Here is an 18,588-nt window from a genome sequence, read left to right as displayed (position 1 = left end):
TAAATTCCAATCAGAAAAAAAAAATCAATATTTACCCATGATCAACTGGAAAGAGCCCCACTAACCTCAATTAAATTTCTTTTTCAGGGGGTGCTTGGTGGTAATCTCTATAGTGCCAACAGATACAAGCATGCACATACACACTAAAAGTAGTCGTTGTGTTTGTGCATGCAGCTGTAGCATGCATGAGCGTGACCTATTATTTTCTGCATGCCAAGTTTGCCAGTGAAAGGCTTAAAGAGGTTAATCTGATGTAGTAAAATGAAGTGCATTTAATAGACTGTCCATAGCAGACATCAGTGTTCATTCTACATTCTATTCCATTCTACTAATGCTGTAAATTGCTCTAGATACTTTTGTTTGGATAATTATGAAATGTAGTTGTCGTTTTGATCAATAATATTTGCTTTAGAGTTAAACATGCTTGATCTTGTGTAGTTTGGTGGAACAGCGTTGACTACTGTACTGTAGTGTATATTGATATGAATTTGTTATTGAATGGGATATAGCATTCATTTATATAAATGTGTTATGTTATACAGTGCATATTAACCCAGTTGTTTCCTCAGATTTGAAAATGTTTCATTATGATTGCATGTCTTTTCTCCTACCCTCGTGTCTACTTTACAATGTTGGATTTGTGTTGCCATGCTAAAATTGCATTTGTCTGTATTGTCAATGTCACAGCTTGGGCTTAGCGTTCCAAGAGTTCAAGAAAAAGTAGATAGAAGAAAGACGCTTGTCAGATTATACTTCATCCTCCATATATTTAAGACCTCTTAAAACAAAATGCACGAACCCTGGCTGAGTGTTTCATGATGAATAAAACAATCGTGCTATATTTGCAGTGATAATTACAAAGTGTGTGATTTATTTTTCATTGTGTTGTTTTTATAAATCATCAGGTTTCCCATTTGAATCAACACCGTCAACCGAACAGCCATGTTGCTCTCCAACATGGAGTGTCGACATTACGGGCGTTGTCAGGACAACCAGGCAGGCTCCATGGGCCCTTGGTGAGGCTTCCTCCTTGGGCTAGATGCTAGCTATCAGACTGAGCAGATGCTGTGCCCTTCAGCCAATCACAGGTGAGGTAGACCAAAAAGATGACATCATAGGCAAATTTAGGCAAATATAGGCATGCTTTTGGTTGTCATGTCTGCCTGCCTCTGAATCCCCGACTGCCTTTCAGTGTTGAATCAGTAACTCTCTAGTCTTGATTTACCACTTTGTACAAAGCAAAAAAATATAAACTCATAAATTAAGTCAATCATCATGTCCTAACAGAGAGAATGCACACAACTGAATATGTAGACATACCTCTGACATATTTGTTTCTTCGCACCAAGAAAATAATTTATAATTATTATTCATTTTTATTGAAGAATACATAGTTTTCATGCAAAAAGTAAATTCGGCAACAAATACCTGTGATGCAGTAAAACTGGTTCAATATTATTTCAGGTTCATATTCCGTGGGGCCAAATGCTTAAATAGAGATGCATGTTTGTCCTTTTTATTGTATCATGAATGAATGGCATCAGCATCTGAATAGTTGTGTGCCTTGTTATGGATGTAAATGCTTTAGAAACAACACCCAAATGTGCTGTATTCTGTGTTGTCTTTGTATCTTGTTGTTATTACTATTATTATTTTTTTAAATTGACTTTATTGTCAAAATGTGCCCCTTAAGAAGTCTAATGAGTGTATGAATCACACAATAATAATAATTATTATTAATATTATTTATTTGTTTTTCAGATATGTGTGGATACACTTTAAAAGTGGTCATTCGGTCGCACCCTCCCGACCATCTCACTCAGCAGAGGTTTGGTCTGTCAAACACAAAACCAACAGTGTCTTATCTCTCCTGGCTCCTCCTCTGGACCTGCTGCTCTCATTAATATTCATCAACTCGACCAATGGGCTAAGCAGGGCGGATGACGTCACGAGCTAGGGAACAGTGAGCAGCCAGTGAAGCATCCAGCCAGCCTGCCGAACAAGCCTGCTTTTAGGGTCAGGAACTGGTCTGACAAGAGAATGGCAATCCTGTCGTAAACTGTCACTGGCACCAGGACGGAAGACGATGGTTCCACCACAGGTGATGGCTCATAGGCGAAACACGGACCGAGAGAATGTGAAGACATATTTCAGGTAATTCCTCCCCTGTGTTTGCAATATGGGGATGTTGGAGAGGGGGAGGCAGGAGAGGCGAGGAGGAGGACGGGAGGGGGAAACTGGGGCTGTGTATGTCGGGGTGCTTTGTAGCCTTTTTTACCCGTCTTCACTCTGCAATGGGCCCTGCTATGGAAGCGGGTGTTTGATCTGCAGTCTGTTCGAGTGGGACTTGGTCACTGCATTCATTAAAATGGGCTTGACGTCTGCTTTCTTTTTATCTCATGCTATTTTTTGCGCCCCCACCTCCACTCCACTGCATCTCATCAACTCTGTATGGAGTGCATGCACCCCCTCGCAAATTAGTGATGGGGAGGTGTTTCTAATCAATAGTGGCGTTTGTGTAGCCCTTCGGCAGCTGCAGTTGCAACACTAGAACCCCAAAATATAAAGACGCCTTGCTATTGAGGGGTTTAGTCCTGAATCGGATGGATGGGAGGTATATGTGTGGATGCTTGGTATCCTTATGGATGTTCTTTTGTTACCTCTGCGGTGTGTCCCTTGAGGCCTCCCTACAAAGGATGATGTAGAAGGAAAACTGTCTTTTTGGGGGTCATTGACCATAAATATCAAGCTTGGACGCGCCTCCATCTCCTGGCTTTGACATGGACGTGTGTAGCAGTTTCATGGCGGCTCCACTGACAAGCAGCTATACAACATCTGATCACCTGACTTCTTTGGGGATGGGAGCGGGGGCGAGGGCCGGTCCTGCGAGAGCCGAGCCGCTATTCCTCGGATTCTTCCACAGCCCACCGCTGGACAGATGAATGTGTGTTCCCACTGTCACCTCCGCTCATTTTAGTCACAGAATGCGAGCGATCGAATGTGAGCAATCCATCTCTGAGGGCATCCATCCTTGAGATTTGTGAGGCGCAAAGCCTGCTGGGAAACCTGTTGTCTGGCTGTCATGCGAATGGGAGATTTTAGGGAGTCAACTCAGTGATGGAGGGGAGGGTGTGATGATAGCAAGGGGAATGGGGGGATGGGCTGAAGGTGTTACTCCCTGCAAACACTGGCCTGCTATACACTGATATATTGATATCTCTATTTCCACATCTAACACGCACACATTTACACTACATGCACACATTATTTCATTGACTTCATATTTACAAACCCTAAATCCAATGAAGTTGGAAGATAAATGTTAAACTTATACAAAAACACAATAGAATGATTTCCAAGCCATTTTCAGTGAACAGTATGTTAAAATGATTATGTTACAAATCAAGACAAAATATTTAATCTTAAAACTGATTAATTTTATTGTATTATTTTGATTACATTCTCTCATCTTAAATTTGACATCTGTAACACATAAAAAAAAAAAAAAGGTAAGACACGGGCAACAAAAAAGTAGGAAAGTTGAAGAAACATTCCATAGGTGAAAAAATTAATTGGAAATACCCGAGTGTGATGATTGGGTACAAAAGAGGGTCCTCAAAAGACTGGGGCAAAGTTCACCACCTTGTGAACTGCATGAGCAAATAGACCAACAGTTTAAAAACAAAGTTTCTCAAGATACAATTGAAAGGAATTTATGGATGTCATAACCTACGGTCCATAATATTAGCAAAACATTTAGGGAATCTGGAGAAATCTGTACAAGTAAGCGGCAAGGCCAAAAAAGCAAGATCGAATGCGATAACCTTCAATCCTTCTCGTGGCAGTGCATTAAAAGATAGCTTCATTGTGTAAAGGATATTGCTGTATGGCCTCAGGACCACTTCAGAAAGTTTACAGAGTCACTTTATCGACACATGGACATTAAAACTCTACCATACAAAGCAAAAGCCATTTATTAACAAAACCCAGAAACCTCGCTGACGTCTCTCAGCCCGAGCTCATCTGAGATGTGGTCTGATGAGTCCACATTTAAAATGTATCTACACATACATATTCCGAGCCGCGTATCCCCAAAAGGTTCACAGGAGTGCTGGAGCCTATCCCAGTTATCTTTGGGCAGGTGGCGAGGGACATCCTGAAGTGGTTGCCAGCCAATTGTAGACATTTGTAATAGTTTATTGAAATCATCGACATTGTGTATTTGGGCCAAAGAGGAAAAAATACTTTCCAACTTATCAGCACAAAGTTCAAGAGCCATCATCTGTGTTAATGCCCATGGTATGGCTAACATGCACACCTACGAAGTCACCATTAATGCTGAAAGGTAAATACAAGCTGTGGCGCAATATATGCTGCCATCCAAGCAATCCACCCTTTTTAAAGAGGATTCCTGCTGATTTCAGCAAGATAATGGCAAGTAACATTCCATATGTGTTACAACAGTGTGCCTTCATAGTAAAAGAGTTCCAAGTACTAGACTACCATGTCACCTGTCCAGACCTGTCTCTCATTGAAAATGTGTGGCACATTATGAAGTGCTAAAGAGGGCAAAAGAGACCCCAGACTCTTAAGTAACTGAAGGTGTACATCAAGCAAGAATGGGAAATAATTCCTCCTCCAAAGCAGTTAGTGTCCTCAGTTTGCATGACCTTTTTGAGTGTTGTTAAAGGGAAAAGTGAGTGGTAAATATACCCCTGTCCCATTTTTTTTAAGGAATATGGTGAAGACATCAAATTAAAAATGAGTGAATATTTGCACACACACACAAAAACAATAAAGTTTATCAGTTTGAACATCCAATATCTTTTTGTCATAGTGTGTTCATTTGAATAGCGGTTAAAGAGGATTTGCAAATCATTGTGTTGAATTTTGATTTATGTTTTACACAACATCCTAACTTCATTAGAATTGGGGTTTGTACCACACCACACTGTTCAAATCTAAAATGAGGCTCACTGCATTAAGGGACACATTTGTAATCTCCACTATATTCTTTACTGTTGTTGTTCAAGAATCTCTTCCCTCTTTGTTGTGCTCCTCGAGCCATAAATTCCTCACACATTTGTCTTCAAATATCCAACATAGGGCCATTTTTCTGAGATCTGATTGCTCATCACCCAGAATTCACTGTGGTTGGGTCTGTCTCCGTTGTCTCTGAAGGTCACATGCTACTCATGAAAATTTCATAGCTGAAAACAAGTAGGGAAAAGGTAACACGGGTGATTTCTACAAAGATCACGCTAATCAGCATTACTGGAAAGATCAGTAAAACTGCACCGTCCACTATACTGTTTGTATAATAAACAAATGTAAAGACACGGGCGAGTGTGAACAAACACAAGTTTTGATGCTTGTCTGTTGTTTCAGTCATTATCTTCGCAATGCTAAACAATTTTCGGTCTTCACGAAACTTGCAGATTAAGATAAATGTGTGGATTTATTTGGTTCCATTCAAAATGTTCCTTCTCAATGATTCACACAAGATAGAAGTTTTATGAAAAAATGCAGGCGGTTGATATTCCAAAAGGTTTACAATTTGGTGGTGATCCAGTTTAGCATTGTTTGACCTTGGCAGGCGTTTGCTGTCCACTGAGTGCCTCTATTAAAAAAGACATAAAATGAAATACTGGATGATTTTACGCTGGCCTATTTTTCCTCACGTTTGCGGTTTTTGAGCTTCCTTATGTTTTCCATTATGGCAAATGTAACCCAACACACGCAGCCTCTCTTACCTCGCCTCGACTAACAAAAGCAGCAGAACCTCATCCTGGCCTGCAGCCCACTCAAAGTGGTCTCTCTGAAATATGATACACGTACAAGGAGGCCTCCGTCTGTCAGAGTCGGGGTGAAACTTGCTGCTGGGTAGCGTGTTGTTCAGTAAAGTCAGTGTTAAGGTCTCCCGTGTCTTCTAATAATGCCAAAGAAATGTGGGATGTGTGTTTGTTTTAGGGTCTAACTGACTCCAGGAGTGTATTGTTGTAGGTGTGTCAGGGCTGCAGTGTGTGTATGTCATGGATTAGCATGTAGGATTGGAAGCCATCTGGCCATTTTGTTCGTGTTGGGGGGGGGAGGAAGTGCGAGAGATGGATGGAGGCAGACACTCACACACTGACACATTGACACAGCTTCAACTGTAATCTCCCTACTTGATGTCTGTTGCTTCTTACAGTTGCTTGTCTGCGTGTATTAATGTTAGTTTGTTTGTCTGAGCCTCCATGATAGCCTTTGTTCTGATGCATCAAGCTCCAGCTGTAAATGTGACTTTAAGGGTTTTCTTCATAGGGTTCAAAATTCTGGAAAGTCACAGACACGAGTACGCGACACCCTTTACTGTAAAATGACTCAGAGGATGAGATGGACGGCGACTTGCTGAAAATAAGGATGAAATGTTGCAGAGGAGGAAGAGGTTTAAGAGATTAGCAAGTTTCACTGGGTCAGGCGTTTGTGGAGGGATTGGCTGAACTTGAATGTCTCACGTCAAAGACGCCAGAGAATCGAAGATGTTAAGGGAATTCAGAGGAAGACTGCAAACGCCCTCACATGGATTTACATTTGGGTTTCGTCACTGTTGTATACTCACATTTTGGCCGTCGTTTGACAGCACTGGATTTGATTTACGGTGGTTGAGAGCTGCACACAGTGCATGCTCCAGCTGCAGTATTAACTGCTCTTATTTTCCCAAAAGCTGTTTTGGGTAGCGTATATATTTCAAACTCTGCGAACGCAGGTGAAAGGGAAGATTGCACACTGTTGCTTTGCCTCCAAAGAGGTCTGTTTATTTTCTCAGCTGTAAGGAGGTGCAACCGTTGTGTACGGTTTCTGTTAATGTACTGGCTTAACCGCGAATATGACAATCACATTCAAACTGTTTTATATGCGGTATAGTTGGAGAACGTGAACTTAAGAGTAGGAGAAAAATAGATTCAATATTTAATTTGTGTCAACTGAGTGTAGATAGTTTTCAATGATCTAGTCATTGAATGTGAGTGGAAACCCACAAATAAACCCAAAAGAAAACCTTGGAGCTATTACTAACATGAGGAAAATGTAGGTTACAAATATATTCCCTATTCAAAGGTGTAAACCCGTCAGAATAAATCTGTTACGTTTATGCCCCTGGCTTTTGTCCCCACACACGCACGGGCACAAGTAATTTTATTTGTCAGTGTTTCATCACTGTCTGTTGTCATTTTATTCCACCACTCTCCTTCTGTTTTGGTGTCATATTGTAATATCGCAAGCAACAACAACATACCTTGATTGCACGTGATTGTCATTTGATGCAAGCCCGTTAAGAGATATGATTGGTTGTGAATAAAACAGGGATTACGGCATGCTTGTGTGTGGAAAAAGTATTTGTTGCGTGACATCATTGCTGGCAACTACCGGTAATTGAAACTCCTGCCTGCTGGGATAGAGAGTTAACGTCTCGGCAGGTCCAGAACCGTAGCCAGATTAATGTGATCAGGGTCTACCTCAAAACTGACACAATGTATTAACCTTATTTATACAGAAATGCCAAATGTAATTTTTGTATTCTTAATGATTTTTTGATTTTCTTTAAATAGTCATTGAGCACACGTGGTTATAATCATCTATTTATCCATTTATCTGGCCCAGAATGCAGTTCTTCCTTCTATACACCACACATTATAAATGAAAAATAAATCCATCCATCCATTTCTTTTCCCGCTTATCTGAAGTCGGGTCATTGGGGCCGCAGGTTTAGTAGGGAAGCCCAGACTTCCTGCTGCCCAGCTCATATTGCACCCAACCCCAATGGTGCTGCCCACAGGTGGTGAACGCATCGGAAGGGGAACCCACATTCCCCTTCCGGGCTATGCCTGGCTGGCCCCCATGGGTGCGGGCCCGGCCACCAGGCTCTCACCTTGGAATCCGGCCTCCAGGCATGGCTCCAGTGGGGGGGCCCAGGTGACACATGTTATGGCGAGGGAAACCTAAATCTTATATTCATCGTAGGGGTCTTTTTTGCCAAGCTTTGTGTGGTCCCTCACAGAGGATCTGCTAGGCATGAATGACACTACCAGGGCATGAAGCCTCTGACAGCTTTATTCCTAAGATCACTGGGACAGAGAAACACCTCCGCCGTGATAAGGTGACGGCTCAAGGAGGGGTCAAAAGAAATTCAATTCAAATATTGTGTTCAGAAACAATAATACACATTCATTACTAAATACATCATATTATCATCATGTTTGAATTTTAAGTGTGTTTAATAATAGAAGTAGACCAGCTTCTTCTAAATTGAGCTTTTTAGTAGATAGGTCTTTTCAAACCGTAAAGCGTCAAGACAGAAACGTCTGTCAAAATAAGAGACTCATCATAGAGATATGCTATCAATAACCTCTCTCAAAGGAGGAATTGCTTTTACTTCAAAACAGACAACTTGCCTTGTTAATGGGTTTAAAATGGTTTCATGTTGTCCACTTGACAGATTGACAATTTATTTTGGTTTGGGCTTTACTAGAGGTCACCTGACTGAGTAGAATTCGCCACAATAATACTTTTATTCCATTGCAATCTGATTCCCATAATGTATACAGGAGAATTGTCAGGTCTGACTATGTGATTTGTTTCACACTTAATTTTCTCTTTGCGGTGATGACACGCCATCAACGAAAAACAGAACAGAAAATATAGTTGCTGCACAAGCCTATTAAAACTGTCTCCTGCATGTGTGACTACAAAAAGTGACACACAGCTAAATATTAAATGGCAGACAGTCTGGGCTCTCACACCTCCCCAGCTTAGGGGTTAGGGAGGGTGAGGGTTTGGTGGTGAATAAATTAGTCTGCAGGGTGAACTAACCAGTTTGCTCAGTTTGTTTAATAAGGGAAATGTTATCCCTCAACTGTTGGAGACGATCAACTGAATCCTGAAACACTCAGCCAGGTCAAATGAGACGTTGAAATGAAACACTTAACGGTACTCCATTGCTGATCAATATGAATGATGAAATGAATGAAATTAAAGATACATTTTAAAACAATGGGCAAATGGAGTTTTAGGTTGTCAGTAAAGTTCTTTTTTAATTAAACTAGGTCTAGAGAAGTATGTTTTGACCTCACTTAATGGCAGTAAAATTAAATTTACGTGTAAATTGAGCAGCCACAACTACAACTAAAAGATACAAATAAAGTTCACCTGTATGTACTTTATTAGTAATTCTTGGTTTATAAATGATTTGGAGGCGATCCTGGAAAAGGCCACAATTGGGTAAAACAAGATCAGACAGTGACATCTGGCTTGCGGCTAATAATAGCCCCCTGCTAACTGATTAGTGATGTTTGCAAACTGTGCTGCATGCAAACGAGTGGCTGGGAGATAAATGTGCGACTTGTTACAAGTTTGTCTTTGCAAAGAAGAGTCTTCCCTCAAAAGAAAAACTGGGTGAAAAGAGAATTCTTCAAAATTGGACGTTGTCAAGGGCCACGCTGAATGGACATTTAAAGTAGAAGATGTGCATGCGGTCATTGAATCCATTTACCTTTGCCTTTGATATTGTGTAATCATGCTCCAGTTGGCATATTATGAATGAATATAGGCTTTTTATGTCAGCACAATTAAGATGGTTGCTTTCTCCAAGACGTGGACAACATTGGCTAAAAATAGACATTCAAGGAGACGATTACAATGTTTCAAGAAATTACATTTTCATTATCTATTGGAATTAAATGATTGCCATCATAATGACTAATAGGCTTTCACTTATTTTATCCTGGGCAGCACAGAGGGGCAACTGGTTAGAGCGTTGGCCTCAGAGTTCTGAGTACCGGGATTCAAATCCCAGGCTCGCCTGTGCAGAGTTTGCGTGTTCTCCACTGTCCCTGTGTGGGTTTTCTCCGGGCACTCTGGTTTCCTCCCTCATTCCAAAAAGATGCATTAATTGGGGAGTGTAAATTGGCCGTAGGTGTATTTATGAATGCGACTATTGTCTGTCTCCATGTGCCCTGCAATTGGCTGCCGACGAATAAAGGGTGTACCCCACCTCTTGCTCAATGACAGCTGGGATTGGCTCCAGCAATCCCGTGACCCCCGTGAGGATAAGCAGCTCAGAAAATGGATAGCTGGATTTATTTGTTGTTATATGACAAGGAATGATATATTGTAGTGCACTATTACATTTGCTGATTCATGGAACAACCAATAGATGCCCACATGCAAGTACTAGTAATCCTCGAAGTTCATCAAGGCAAGAGAGCGTCTCCCGATCATGGCCACGAAGCACCGTGCCTACACCAGAGCCCGTCACCTCAACCACCCACCCATTCACGGCGATGCCATTACTGGGCTTCCACGGATTCAAGATTAGAGGCTCTTCCTGTGTTAGCAGTTCAAATTCGGCATTAATGTTTGAAAGGCCTGCTCCTCATGGTGAGATTAATATTTCAGGAGAGGGAAATGTGAAAACATCCCCTCTAATATCCGTCTGAGTGTCAAAGTGTCAGGGTTGTTTTTAAATACATTCCTTCCGATACCACATTTATTGTTGGCTACTGGAACAACTATTGTCATGATTGACTTTTAAATGCTTGTGTTGTTTTCTTTCTAATTTAAAGAAGGATGGATCAAAATGGTGAGGCAAATGCAGGCTCTGACTCTTTTGTTCTTTTTCTTTTAAGGTTGAGACATGTTTTTTTGTAAATGGCCTTTTTTTTATGCAAGGGACAAATCATGGATGTCTGGGTAACATCTGACTATTCTGCAAAGCTGCAGCAGCCATCAGGTAGTTTACTACTAAGGAGCAGGGTCCAAAATTTGTGATGAATAAGATTCTAACGTTCCACCATTCGACATCCAAGTGGTTGCCATATTGGCTGGATGTACTGACAGTGACATTAACCCGGACATTTGCCATTGAAAACATGCTGTGGCCCCTACTATGGGACACGCCCCTTCAGACACGGAAGCTCTTTTCAAAGAAGAGAACATCTCATAATCAAGTGAAGTGTCCAGGGCAATATTACCCCATTGTTTCGAGCCAGATTTAGATGATATGTGGAGCACTTCTAACTAACAACAGACTCCCAGACAGTCGAAGCTGTGCTCGTTCGCAAGACACGACGGGGAAGCCTTCACCGGCGAGCCCGACGCGGAAAGCCGTCCGACGTGCACATCGACACATTTAGCACGCCTGTCATACGTACGTGGGTCTTTTGTTACGTTATGAGAGACTGATTACGTGGTCCCCCCCAAACTATTATTTTTTTTAGTAGCTGTATACACACCTACCTGTCATTTGGAACCCATAAAGCTCTCGTCCTTTGTACCTGTGCAATCCATTTTTCATAACGAACCGGGTCTCTTGGAAACTTATGACAGTGGCACTTTAAATACAAGCTCTTTAATGACCAACCGTTATTGGCCTAAGTTGATGTAGTGGCTGTTGCAGTCTTGTTTAAAAAGAACATAAGATCGTTTACCAGTGGCATCGCCACCTCCTTTTTACACAGGCATCCAATCAGATCTTGCTGTGCTGAGAACTCAAAAGGAGAAGTGCTTAATGTCTTTGAAAAATTAGAAATAAAAACTGTTGCAAACAAGCTAAACCTTTTTTTTTTTTTTTTATGATAGGGGCAGTTTCTTTTGGAATCATCTTCTGCTGAACCATATTAGAGAGGTCCAAGTGTGCCTTTTTTCAATAGGTAAGTTAAAACAAAGTGTTGTACACTTGAATATGGATTATTTTCCATACCGCCATAACAGTAAAATTTGGTAAAAACATTTTTTTCTTTTTTTTTTGTGCAGCTGTTTTCTGTAGTAGCAGGGAAAGAAATTCAGTATTGTATGTTGTGAACTTACTTGTGACTATTTTCAAGTTTTACGTGTCACAAAGGAGGACGAGGCGTTGTTTGAGGATGAGGTATCTAATGCGAGTCATATGCTTGTCAGCGGAGTTCATTACACAGTGTTGCTACTATTGATAAATTTTCCCTCTATAATTGGTGACCGGATAATGATCCCCCATTGATCGCATTTCAGTTGCAGCTAGGCAATCCACGGTTGCATGATCAGTACTCACAATGATAAGTCATCAGTCGCTTAAAAGACACTTCAGACCTGTGTTAATAGGTGAGTCACTTTTATCCGTCTGGTTTTTAACCTCCAGTTGTTGTTGGAGACACCGTGCACAGATTCAACCAGAAAATGTCTTTCCACAAACACATTCATGAGCGCAATATTTCACGTATTGAAATTTTTGTAAAAAAAAAAAAAATATATATATATATATATATATATATATATATATATATATATATATATATATATATATATATAAATTAATTAATTTTAAAAATTGTTTTCGTAATAAGCAACCACATGCTCAGAAGAAATTGAAAAATGCTGAATGTCGTTCGTTGTTGCCCGTATGACGCTGACACATCTTTTGCGCCAAACTTCCTGGTGGGCATCTCAATCTTCTAAATCAATCTTGCCAAGGTATTTCAGACTATTTTATGCTGTCTCTGCTGTACCTCATTTCATAAATGTTTGAGTGAGTTTTATGTGAAAGATTTCAGGCTGAACTAGAACAGAGATTGTATGCGCCACCTTTTCCTAAGTCCAAAGATAACAAAGTAACCTTCTTTGAAACTTATCTTTGAGGCCTCTTTGGTGAGTGTATTTGTCTGCATTGGCTCTTCTTCTGTCTGGCAGCTCTCGACAGATCAGTGAGTTCCTTCGCTCCAGCATCAGGACTTCTTGCCAAGTCCTATCCCTGCAGTTTTTAGTTAAAATTTGACACCTTTTGGTGGTGAGAAAAGGCTTGGGTTTTTTTTCAGCTTCTCTCGTCTTGGTGGCATCATCAGAATCCCTGCGTCCTGTCCATCATCTCTTTCTTTCAAAGCCTTGCAGACTAAAAATCCCTTTTCCTTGAATGCCTTTTCTTTTTCACACTTTTTCATGTTTTTTTTTTCTTGACCACTGAAGCTGCAGAACCTCAGTCTGGAAGGCCTTTTATGGCAGGATTTTTAAGATAGGCAAGTTCACCTCACTCTAATAACTAGTGTCTTCATATATTTTAACTGACCTCTGACCTTTAATGCCATGCATCTCTTGGCCAGTGTCTTTTACTTGCATTTTTTTCCCTTGACGTAAGTGTACATTTCAGCAGTAAGAGACTCGCATTCTCCCAATACCATTATCCTTACAGTGTCCCAAATTATTTGTCCAGCATCAACCAAATGTGTCCTTATTTTGAACAAATCTGAGACTTTTTTTCTTTTACATTACCATTTATATAATTAGCTTTGTTTGTTAGTGGTAATTAAGAATGTTAAAAATAAGATGACTCCTTTTTTAAGTTTGTTTGTTGTAATATGTGAAAGATTAAAAATGTAATTTTTTAGGTCTTTTGAGACAGTTGATTTTTATTGCTGTTATTTCCTGTGGAAAAATTTGGCAACTTTGGTGTTCAGCGTACTGGATGACAAAATATAAATCAAAAATAATAAAAAGTTCCACTTCTGTAAAAAGTGGTATTTTGAAATGAGTACTAACATTTCTTATCAACAGGAATGAGTGGACTGAGCCTTAGTCATAGTCATTGAATTGATAAATATGTGGTTGTATCATTTCTAATCATCCATTTTGTCTGTGCAAATAGAGTCACTCAAAATAGTTTTAGGTCACCATGAAGGCACATGTGTGATATGCAGGATTGGGAGTGTACGCCGTGTCAGAAAGAGCTCAGGGATGGCTTTTGTTTGTTAATGTAGGTCTCAGTGAAGGGGGAAGCCTGGCTGGCCCGCTTTTCTGGGACAGTCGCGCTGCACATCACATGACGGGCTTGGCCTCAGGGCGAGGCAATGAAGGAGTATAACATGCTAGTGGGATGGGTGGGGGGAAGACGAATACACGAGTGTTGAAAATCTTTAAATAGTAGAGGTTGTCAGATGTGAACTATTTCAATTAACTTTGCGGGTGCATCAAGCCAATGGTGCTTTAACCAGGTTCCTGCTGATTGAAAGCAAAAACGGGCCAAAGCTCAGACGACCGAGGACCGTTGCATGCATCTGTATGCGGTGTGATCTGTCTGATGTGACAGTCACATTACCCCAATTCTGCAGCTTCAGAAAGCAGCTGACCAGAAAAGGAACTGTTGTACATTCATCACTACCCTGACTGGACCTCTTGGACCGTTTTTTGTGTCACATCACGGGAAACAGGAAGTGCTTTGGGTCAGTTTCCACGTGCTTTCTTTCCCCAGTCCAAATTTTAATATGTATTTAATGCTATACATACAATGTAGAAAATGCTGACTTCTTTGTCACACTGCTGAAACCTCACTCTTTCTCTTTTCTAGGACATTGTGAGTGCTACTAAAGATGTCTGATAGTGTCGATATTGAAGAGAAACCACCAGCCCCTCCCTTGAGAATGAACAGTAGTTCCAGAGACTCTTCATCAGTGAACCCCGCCTCAAAACCACTTCCAATGGCTCCTGAAGAGAAAATCAAGAAAGTGCGCCTGCGTTCCATCTTCCCTGGAGGAGATAAGAGTGAGTAGCTTTTGGTCCATAGCACCTTCACGGTCAGCCCAGTTTTGATTCACCTTTACTCCACATTGACTTTGTATACCACTCGAAATCAGGTTGTGTTCATGATTTTGTTTAGCAAACAAGAAGAAGGAGAAGGAGCGCCCCGAGATATCGCTTCCTTCCGACTTTGAACACACCATCCATGTCGGCTTTGATGCTGTAACAGGAGAATTTACAGTGAGTGTCCATTACACCCAATAGAACAGCAAGAGATCTCCCATCTGGCAGCCTTCATTGCGAAACATCAAGCTTTCATAAGGCTCAGGACTATAAGTCCACTGATGAAAGAGTTCAGTTTCTGGTGGTCTGTTGTGATCCTAATTTGAATATGTTATTTTATCTTATTTTTTTACTTTTTTATTTGCCCAATAGGCTCAAGCACTCCCGTGACCCTTGTGAGCAAAGTGGCGTGGAAAATGGATGGATTATATGTACATGTCAAATATTACCTGACTCAAACTATATCAGTGTATAAATACATATGACAAAATATGTGATTTCAAAATGAGATTAATCTAGTTGTGGTTCAACATTAGCAGAATTTTAAATTTACTTTGAAAATCCCATTTTACGTATTAAAGGGGTAGAATTACATCCACGCCTTGGATTTCTTTTGGATTTTAGGGAGCAAAATGTCAAAGCAGGAGTTTAATTTGAAGGCTAAAAATGTACTACATTCATACTACATTCAATGAACTCAAAACAGCAAATGAATGAAAGTTTTACAGTTTTCAACTTGGGAACAAGTTTGTATAATAGCACGAATTCCAAAAGCATAATTGTGTGATTTAAAAATAACAAAGAAGACCTTGTTTGTTTCACAAGCCGCGACACACTGAGGGCGCCACGCTGACTTTCTGTGGTTTATTTGGACTTTGATGGTAAAATATTTGGTCTAACTTCAGTAGTTGCTTGAAGCCATCTTGGCTACTCTAGAAGTGGAAAAATAAAATGGGCAAATTGGATTTGTTTGACTTAAAATGAACCGTGTCACATCCTTCAGTTCCATTCACTCACAGATGAAAAGATTTGAAAGAGGAAAGTGGCGATGCCTATGATGAATCATTTCACGCCATGCATTTTGCAGTATTAAAAGAAGACAATTAGGACAAATGAGTACTTAACAGAGGGCACGGTGATGTAGTGGTTAGTGCGTCCCTCTCACAGTTCTGAGGTTGGGGGTTCAAATCAGGCCGGAGTCTTTTGCCCCGTGCTTGCCTGAAATTTCTCCCGAGTTCTTCAGCTTCCGAGTAAAGATAAGCGCTACTGATAATGGATGGATGGAAATAAATAGTTCTCCAACACTGTCAATAAAAGTCAATCTTTTTTTTTTTATAGACACAGAATTTTTAATACAGCTCTTGTATTTGATCTCTGGGTCTGCAGGGGATGATGTACACTATAACATATTAACAAACAGTCAAGTTAATAGTCATCATTTTTTCTTTTTTTTTTTTAAAACAATGTAATCCATTAGTTAACAAGAGCCTTCTACAGTTACCATGGTAACATGTGTAACATAAAATGGAAGGAAATAAATATTTTAGGAAAATGTATATACAGCACTGCGAAAAAGTGTTGCCCCCCCTTCTCAAATTCTTATATTGATGAATAGTTTCCTCACTATTTTAAGATCATCAAACAAATGTAAATATAATACAGTTTTTTCCTGAATAAATAAAATCACCATTTAAAAACATTTTGAGTTCACTTGGAACTTGAGAAGGGGGCCACTGCTTTTTCATGGCGTTGTATGTCGGTCCAGCTGTGACCGCTGTTGACCTTGGAGGGTTTTCCCTGAAAATACAATGTTATAATTGCAGTTTAAAAGTCAGGCGTTTTGATGTTTGACCCCCCTGCCTCCCTTTACATCTTTGCAGGGCATCCCAGAACAATGGGCGCGCCTCCTACAGACCTCCAACATCACCAAGCTGGAGCAGAAAAAGAATCCACAGGCTGTGTTGGATGTCCTCAAATTCTACGACTCCAAAGAGACTGTCAACAACCAGAAGTACATGAGCTTCACTTCAGGAGGTAGGGAGCGCCACTATGCTAATGGGAAATTAATAAATATACGGTACATTAAAAAATAAATACAGAAGGGTTTTCTTGAAAATAATGTATATATTTCTTAACAAGATTATATATTTTTTCCCTTTTCAGACAAGTCAGCCCATGGTTACATAGCAGCAAACACGCTGGTGAGTCATTGTGTAATAATGCATTATCTTTTTTTTTTTTTCATGCTACTTTTACTTTGGTGGCTCCCTTGCTCTGCTACCATGCTGGAAGTTTGTTTTCCTCTCTATGGGAAAAGAATGTGTCTTATTTTTCTAACTATATTATACAATACCTACACTCGAAATAAATGCAAGAAATGGAAGAATATTTTATCTTAATTTCAATAACAGTGTAAAATTCTAACAGGTAAGTTTTAACATTTTGTGCATTCAATTCCTCAAGGTGTCTATTGGAGTTACTATCAGCACACATGCTTCCCTTTCATGGGCAAAATGTGCACATTCCTCTCATGATGGATTCCCCAGTAAATTCCCAAACTTTGTAGTCATTTCATTCAGTTTTGGATCCCAAAACTGATCCTGCTATGAGAGCAACTGCTGCTCATAGTTTATTTTTCTGATGTACTTAACTAGATTTCCAAACACAAACAATGGACGAGCTTCCGTGGGGGCTCAACTGTATCAAGGAGGACTCCCACTAGGCTGACCTCATTCCTAGCTTTAACCAGAGTAATCTATGCTTTTAAGGCCTGTCTCTACACACGCGCTCAGCAGGGCGAAGAAGTGCAATCCGAGTCTGGCAAGGGGGGATTCGCTGCCCCGGGCCAATCACGCTGGGATCATGCAGGACTGCTGTTTGGATAGCGCCAGCGAAGGGCCAAGCGAGGGTGGCAGTCTGCCGAAGAGGTTGCGTGTGAGAACGTATTTGAGGGCGTCTCAGACTGTTGCGTTGGTTCAATGCCCTGCAGACAGGACTCTGTTTTAAACTTGTGCCATAGATGGATCTCAGTGTATCCATCAGGCAGAACTATCAAAGAGTGGAAGCAAAGCAGATGTTATTCTTTTTTTAAACTAACTTAAACTTCTCTCTTTAGTTTTACACTTGCTGCCATTGCATTTATTAATAAAAATTCATGTTTGTTGAGACAAATCATCTAATATTTACCTTCTTTGCAAAACCTTTCAGTTTACAAATCACATTATAGATTGAGAAGACTCAAGCACTGAGCCTCATCTTGACCGAACTGGTTTTATCTGTGTGACTCAGTTTTTACAATTAGAGGCTGTACAGTACCGAAGAAACCATACTGCAACAGAAGTACGAAGGAAGGCACTGTTGACTGAAAAATGAAAGAACCTGCAGCTCGTCATAAAAGTTTATTGTTCAGAGATTTGTTGCCAGGAAACTATCCACAAAATTTGCCATCATTGGTTTTAGTGTCATCTTTGACATGTTTACTGAGGCTGAGTACACAGTGGTTTCTCCGATTTGAAATGAGTATTGACTTTCGGTACTATAAATGTGACAACAGTGAAGCTGAGGGACATAATAGTGACTGATATTACATGACCATCATTTGTCCTGTAATTCCACATCTGTAAAATCTGCCAAAAGAATAGTTTGATAAATTGCCAATTTAGGAATTTGGTCATTTGTGCCCAAAGACACCCCTACTGTGACATTGGAGCCCAGATTTAAGGACCCGTTGTCCATCCTTCAGTAGCAACCCACCCCTGCCTTCCCCATCCCCTAAAGTCCACTCACTCTTCAACACTGTGTGGGTTTGTTTTTTGAGTAAATCCTCCCATTTTCAACCTTCACATTCAGAACCGACTGCTGTCATCTGGGCCTCCTGTCAGCCTTAGAACCTGCAGCGCATTATTTGACAAGGTAAATCCTCCATATTATTATTGCACATCTCTGCATTGGCTTTCAAGGTCCAATAAATTGATCTAAATTATGCCCAGTGAAAGGTACAAAGCACTT

The 18,588-nt window shown here is 40.4% G+C and overlaps 1 protein-coding gene across 10 annotated transcripts in view; it reads left to right on the top strand.

Moving 5' to 3' along the window:
- LOC133491631 (serine/threonine-protein kinase PAK 3) overlaps nt 1-18,588 on the top strand; it is a 35,906-nt gene that overhangs the window by 6,167 nt on the left and 11,151 nt on the right. For 7 of the 10 annotated variants that reach the window (XM_061803004.1, XM_061803002.1, XM_061803003.1 and 4 more), the window contains 8 exons: nt 906-1,088; nt 1,762-2,154; nt 11,617-11,687; nt 14,348-14,541; nt 14,657-14,757; nt 16,461-16,614; nt 16,744-16,781; nt 18,430-18,492. In XM_061803004.1, coding sequence (XP_061658988.1) covers nt 14,370-14,541; nt 14,657-14,757; nt 16,461-16,614; nt 16,744-16,781; nt 18,430-18,492 — 528 coding nt within the window. In that variant the 5' untranslated portion in view covers nt 906-1,088; nt 1,762-2,154; nt 11,617-11,687; nt 14,348-14,369. Of the gene's footprint in view, nt 1-905; nt 1,089-1,761; nt 2,155-11,616; nt 11,688-14,111; nt 14,223-14,347; nt 14,542-14,656; nt 14,758-16,460; nt 16,615-16,743; nt 16,782-18,429; nt 18,493-18,588 lie in introns of all 10 variants that reach the window. The other 3 variants (XM_061803000.1, XM_061803001.1, XM_061803005.1) reach the window with 3 other exon arrangements.

This window comes from Syngnathoides biaculeatus, chromosome 18 (assembly GCF_019802595.1).
Source record: "Syngnathoides biaculeatus isolate LvHL_M chromosome 18, ASM1980259v1, whole genome shotgun sequence".
NCBI lineage: Eukaryota > Metazoa > Chordata > Actinopteri > Syngnathiformes > Syngnathidae > Syngnathoides > Syngnathoides biaculeatus.
This window is presented reverse-complemented; position numbering and strand designations above follow the sequence as displayed.